Raw genomic sequence first — 6,675 nt, forward strand, 5'->3', positions numbered from 1 at the left:
GGGGAGGAAATGTGCCCCCCATGCCCTACCTCGCTCACCCCACACACCCACCCCTGCCCCACACTTGGGGCCTGGGGCTGGGGGCAGCAGGTTGGGAATGAGGGGCAAAAGCAGGGGTGGGGGGGGTTTAGGTTGAGAGTGAGGGGCACCAGCAGGGCCAGGGGGCTGTTTTCTACTTAAACTATGTACTGCATTGGGACTAGCCATCAGTGTTTGTTTACAAATGGGTCCTGGTACAAAAAAGGTTGAGATCCACTGGTCTAAAGTACATAGAGAAAAATGGTTGGAGGAAGTGCATTTTTCTTTAGTTCCAGTTACTAATAAGTGGTAAATACAGCAAGAAAATTAGTGGGAAATGTAAGTTCAGTAGTTTTGTGTCTTCAAGGTTGACACACTTTGAAAATCCCCATAACAGAAAAGCCTATTTTCCACACACAATTTTGGAAATGACAGGAATCTGATTCTTTGGATATCTTGCTAAGAGTTATGTATTTCCACATACTTGCAGATCTGGCACTTTCTTGTTAGTTTCAGGTTGTCTACAGGTGGTAGAGAGGGAGAAGAAATCAGTTTTTCCAGCACCCCAACATTTTTGTAAAGGAACTAAACTCAAATTAACCCCATGTGGGATCCCATTTCTTCCCCCTGGTTACTACTACATTTATGCAAGGGACATCTATCACTTCTGCTGTCTCTAGTGTTTTTAATGCACCTTGACTGACACACAGGCTTGCTGAGATGACGGGACGTCCGATGAGGGTCGTGGGCTGGTATCATTCTCATCCGCACATTACTGTTTGGCCATCTCACGTGGGTAAGAATTGTCATATGAAAATATAGTCATGGTGAATAATAGTACTTTGTCCGTGGTAGTGGTGGTAGAGCAAGTGCTGTTGGAGGTTTGTAATCCAACTTTTCCCCTACTTTTAAATCATCCAAATTGAAAAGTCCCCTAAGTTCCTGCAGTAAGTGGATTCTCTCCATAGATCTCTTTTAAGATGGAAAGATCAGAGCTGCAGTCAGACATGCAGGGAAGAGCAGAAGAGTCCCACAGTTCACTCTTGTTGTATTCTTTATCTCTTCTAGTTGTACATGGATGTGTGTGCTAAAACACCACAAATGCTTTGTCAAAAGAGTAGGCAAGAACCTCTTCTTGCCAAGTGTGTTTGTGTGGTCACAACCCTGATCAATTTTCGTCACCAGGCTCACTTGCACTCGCTCTCTCGCTCACTCGTACATATTCCATTGTAGCAAGCTGGCTAGTTTGGGGACTGAATACCATGGATAAGTATCCTTTATATCCTAATATTTAACCATTATGAAAGTGGCAAGTCTTTTAGTGGCTGGTGCTGGCTTATTTTGTTTTCATTCATGTCTGCAGATGTTCGCACTCAAGCCATGTATCAGATGATGGATCAGGGCTTTGTTGGGCTTATCTTCTCTTGCTTCATTGAAGACAAAAACACAAAGGTAGGTAACTTACAAATAGAGAGAAATCCCTCAGATACTAATTTAAAACTTCAGCATCTGTGTGGAGCAGAAGTCGTATGTTCAGAATCTGAAACAAGGACTCTGCTTTATCCAAAGTAAGGTCCAGGCCCCTTCTAGAGTAGAAACAATTTGCTGTTTGTGCCAGCAGAACTGATTTTGTTTTCTCCAAAGTAGCTCTGGCATGACTTAATCCCCAAGCTGGTTCTGCATTCTCTAGCTATTTCAGAGCCATGTTGCTGTCTAAGACTAGGCAAGATGCCTAAGGGGAGTTCATCAAAACAAAGGTAATTTAATGAATTCAATACAGGCATCCTACCATGTCAGAGTATTTTTTTTCTGTTATCACTGACCCTTCATGAGATGAGTCACCAAGTGGGGTGAGTTGGATATTCATAGATTAAGGGTCGGAAGGGACCTAGTAGATCTTCTGGCCTGACCCCCTGCCAGGGCGGGAGAACACAAAAAACCCCAAAAAGAGAAACGGGACTCAAGTGAGTCCAGCCAGGTAGGCATCCAGCCTCTTCTTAAAGACCCCCAGGGTAGGGGCCAGCACCACTTCCATTGGAAGTTGGTTCCAGCTCCTAGCCGCCCTAACTGTGAAGTAGTTTTTGCGGATGTCCAATCTATACCTCCTCTCCATCAACTTGTGCCCATTACTCCTTGTTATGCCAGCGGGCGCTAGGGGAAACAGCGTCTCCCCCAAACCCTTCTGGTCCCCCCTAGTGAGTCTATAGACGGTCACCAGGTCCCCCCTCAGCCTTCTCTTGTGGAGGCTGAATAGGTTCAGGTCCCGCAGTCTCTCACTGTAGGGTCTGCCCTGTTGTCCCCGGATCATGCGGGTGGCCCTCCTCTGGACCCTCTCCATGTTGTCCACATCCCTCTTGAAATGGGGCGCACAGAACTGGACACAATACTCCAGCTGTGGCCTGACCAGCGTCGCGTAGAGGGGGAGGATCACCTCCTTGGCTCTACTCGAGATGCACCTGTGGATGCACGACAAGGTCCGGTTAGCCCTGCCAACCATGACCTCGCATTGTCGGCCCATGTTCATCTTGGAGTCAATAATGACTCCAAGATCCCTTTCTGCCTCCGTGCTCTCGAGTAAGGAGTTCCCCATTGTGTAAGTGTGCTGCTGGTTCCTACTGCCCAAGTGCAGCACCCTGCACTTGTCCGTGTTAAAACGCATCCTGTTCCTGTTAGCCCACCCCTGTAACCTATCCAGATCCCTCTGCAATCTCTCCCTCCCTGCTAGCGTGCTCACTTCCCCCCAGATTTTGGTGTCATCAGCAAATTTAAACAGGTTACTTTCCACCCCATCATCCAGCATGTGATATAGCATGTGATCTTTTAACTCTGACTTCTGGACCTAAAATTTTAGCTTAAGACAGATGGCTCTGAATTCAGTGTTTCATGTTATAGTTCCAGTGGTCCATAATATGGAATTTGGTATCTTTGAAGAATTTTTCTTTCTCCCCTCACCAGCAAGTGGTACCTTTTGAAAGGGTATTATTTAAGAAGTTATTATTTGAAAGCAAACTGCTGCTTCTAGGAATTTTGGATCTCAGGTTTACTTTCATTGCTTATCATCTAATTTCTCTCGCTAATTATTTTAGACAGGCAGGATTCTCTACACTTGTTTCCAATCAATTCAGGCCCAGAAGAGCTCAGAGTAAGTACTATATTTCATCTTTTCATAAGAAAGTCCTTGCAAAAGAGAATCAATCTCTCTCTCTCTTTCCCCCCACCCCCTTTTAGTCTTCATCTTTTCTTGGTTAAGTTAAGTGAGTAGCATTATTCCTCTTAGATTCAGATTGTGATCCTAATGTTGCATGTTAATTCCAGTAATTATGGAAATATAAAGGTGAGTTATCACCTGCTCTAAAGCCAATAGCTTTAAGGCAGTCTAAACCTTAGAACAGTTTTGTTGACATGCTTGCCAGGTGATAGTAGCAGTCCTGATTTCCTGGCTGCTTTCATTAAAGTTTTTTAATGGGGCTTTGTGGAGAATTAATACCATTACAGACTGCTTAACTTTCCTGTCAGCACAACCTGCCCAGCTTTGACGCCGTGGTGATGCCCTTCATGGAGCAAACCATTACAGCTGTAGGAAAGACTTAACTATCTGAAACAACAGAGTATGAGGGTGGGGCCATGAAGCAAAAATTGCATGTGCTCACCCTCCAGGTATGAGAGAATTGAAATTCCTGTTCATGTGGTTCCCCATGAAACCATTGGGAAAGTGTGCCTGGAATCAGCTGTGGAGCTGCCCAAGATCTTGTGCCAGGAGGAGCAAGATGCATACAGGAGAATTCACAGGTAATGGGGTCAGAGTCATTCCCCTTCCCAAGCAGCAGGTGGTGACTGTTTGTTAATGGTTAATATAATTGACTGTCACAGTCTTGCCACCAAGTGTAACATGGCTACAAAGGGTTATAACTACCTCTAGGATCATGGGAAACCTCAGTCCTCAGATCCTGCTTGTGCATGTTTTCTGGCTGCATTGACCCTTTGCTCCTGCTATTGCCTTTGTAGGGGAACTACTTAAATCATTCTGTAGCTGTCACTTAAAGCCAATGGGGTTTGAACTCTTTGCTTGATTAAAATATAACATGGGCAGGACTCCCAGGGGCCCAGGAGACTACAGCTAATAGCTGTTCTGACTGAAATTGAGGAGGGCTTGCTAAGCAGAGAATCAGAGCAGGGCTACAGGAAGGGACCTCGAGAGGTCATCTAGTCCAGTCTCCTGCTCAAAGAAGCAGTGTCTCTAATACAGGGGTACTCAGTCCCTGACACACAGGCCATATCTGGCCACTGGCACCATGTCATCTGCTCTGCAGGGCTCCCCACAGGTCCATTGGGAGCCCTGTGGGCCTTAGCCCTGTGCCTTAGGTTGAGCATTCAGGGTGGTGCAGGGTCCAATTCCAGTGTGTGGGGGTGGTGCAGGGCCTCTGGAGCCCAGTTCCCACAGGCCAGAAGTGACATGGAGCCCCAGAGCCTGGTCCTGGTGCACAGTATCCACTCTGGCCTGTGGACTTGGCCTCTCACATCTATTCTGGCCCACAAGGCCAAAATGTTTATCACCATTGGTCTAATACCATGCATGGGTTGATAATGATACTTGTATTAAAGCAGCATCATGGTCCAAACACAAGTGTGTTGGAACTGCTATCAGGTAAGGCTGAGTTGTATAGAGGTACCTGTGGCTTTAGGCTCAGAGATAGCTATTTTCTATAATGTAGGTTCACCTGATATTCAGCTCTGTGCTGATTTATCATCTGCCTATGTTATGTTCTTTTTTTTTAGCCTCACCCATCTGGACTCTGTAACCAAGATTCACAATGGCTCAGGTAAGATTCATAGATGCTAGGGTTGGAAGGGACCTCAACAGATCATTGAGTCTGACCCCCTGCTTAGGCAGGAAAGAGTGCTGGGATCAGGTGACCCCAACCAGATGCCTATTCAGCCTTCTCTTAAAGACCCCAAAGGTAGCGGAGAACACCACCTCCCTTGGAAGCCTATTCCAAATTTTGGCCACCCTTACCGTGAAAAAGTTTTTCCCTGATGTCTAGCCTAAGTCTGCTCTCTGTCGGTATGTGGCCATTGTTCCTTGTTACCCCAAGAGGCGCCCTGGTGAACTGAGCATTTCCGATCCCGTGCTGCATCCCCCTAATGAATTTGTAGGCAGCCACAAGATCATCTCTCAGCCTTCTCTTACGGAGGCTCAAGAGGTCCAGGTCCCTCAGTCTCTCCTCATAGGGCTTGTCCTGTAAGCTCCTAACCATACAAGTGGCCCCCCTCTAGAGTCTATCCACATTCTTCTTGAAGTACGGCGCCCAAAACTGGGTGCAGTGCTCCAACTGCGGTCTGACCAGTGCCGCATAGAGGAGAAGTATCACCTCCTTGGATGCATGATAAAGTGCGGTTAGCTCTGCTGATGATTTTGTCACACTGACGACTCATGTTCATGTTGGAGTCCGCTATGACTCCAAGATCCCATTCCACTTCTGTGCTGCTGAGTGGGTCACTTCCCAGCCAGTAGGTGTGCTGGATATTTTTGCACCCTAGGTGCAGCACTCTGCACTTGTCCTTGTTGTACTGCATCCTATTGTGTACTGCCCACTTTTCTAACCTGTCCAGGTCTGCCTGGAATTGTTCCCTACCCTTCAGAGTGTTCACTTCACTCCACAATTTAGTATCATCCGCAAACTTGGACAGAGTACACGTAACACCCACATCCAAGTCACTGATGAAGATATTGAAGAGTACAGGTTCAAGGACCAAACCCTGCGGCACCCCACTACCCACATCCTTCCAGGTCGATACTTACCTATCTACTGCCACTCTGGGTGCAACCACTAAGCCAATTTGCCACCCACCGGGCCATGTAAACATCTGTCACAGCCTTTTAATTTATTTATGAGAATGGGATGAGATACCATATCGAAGGTCTTGCTAAAACCCAAGAAAACAACATCCACCTCTACTCCTGCATCTAAGCATTTAGTGACCCTGTCATAAAATGAAACCAGATTGGTCAGGCACGATCTACCTGTTATGAATCCATGCTTGTTTCCCTGCTGCATTATTTTTCCCACTGGACTCCCACAAATATGATCCTTCATAATCTTTTCAAAGACCTTTCCAAGGATGGAGGTGAGACTGACTGATATATAATTACTCAGATCCTCCTTCCTCCCCTTCTTGAAAATAGGGACCACATTGGCCCTTTTCCAGTCCTCCAGGACCTGACCCGAGCACCACAAGTGCTCAAACAGCCATGCCAATGGTTCTGCTGTGACACTGGCCAATTCCTTCAGTACTCTCAGATAAAGCTCATCTGGGCCTGCAAGTGACTCTACACCAAGTCAGCATCAACAGTTGGTACACTGGTGTCCCTCTGATGCCCATCTAAGAACCCATTAGGAAACTTATTTGACCCCTGTTCAGGAACACCGAGGCAAAAAACTAATTGAATTGAATAGCTCGGCCTAGTCCCCTCTGTATGCCACTAATCCCTGCTCCTTGTTCAGTAGGGGTCCTATGCTGCCCTGTGCCTTCCTTTTTACTCCCTACATACCTTTAAAAAAACAAAAAAAAAAGACTTCTTGTCTTTAATTTCTGTTGCCAGCCTCAGCTCCATATTTGCTTTGGCCTTTCTAACTGCCTCCCTGCAAGTGCAGGCCA

General features: G+C 46.5%; 1 protein-coding gene across 1 annotated transcript in view; it reads left to right on the forward strand.

Annotated features, from left to right (window-relative positions):
- The window catches only part of BRCC3 (BRCA1/BRCA2-containing complex subunit 3), a 37,198-nt gene that overhangs the window by 10,986 nt on the left and 19,537 nt on the right, over positions 1–6,675 (forward strand). The window contains exons 3-7 of the mRNA XM_019521229.1: positions 727–814; positions 1,382–1,470; positions 3,105–3,160; positions 3,676–3,807; positions 4,795–4,838. Of these exons, the coding sequence (XP_019376774.1) occupies positions 727–814; positions 1,382–1,470; positions 3,105–3,160; positions 3,676–3,807; positions 4,795–4,838 (409 nt within the window). The remainder of the gene's footprint in view (positions 1–726; positions 815–1,381; positions 1,471–3,104; positions 3,161–3,675; positions 3,808–4,794; positions 4,839–6,675) is intronic.

This window comes from Gavialis gangeticus, unplaced genomic scaffold, assembly GCF_001723915.1.
Source record: "Gavialis gangeticus isolate Ggan-Ray unplaced genomic scaffold, GavGan_comp1, whole genome shotgun sequence".
NCBI classification, from domain to species: domain Eukaryota; kingdom Metazoa; phylum Chordata; order Crocodylia; family Gavialidae; genus Gavialis; species Gavialis gangeticus.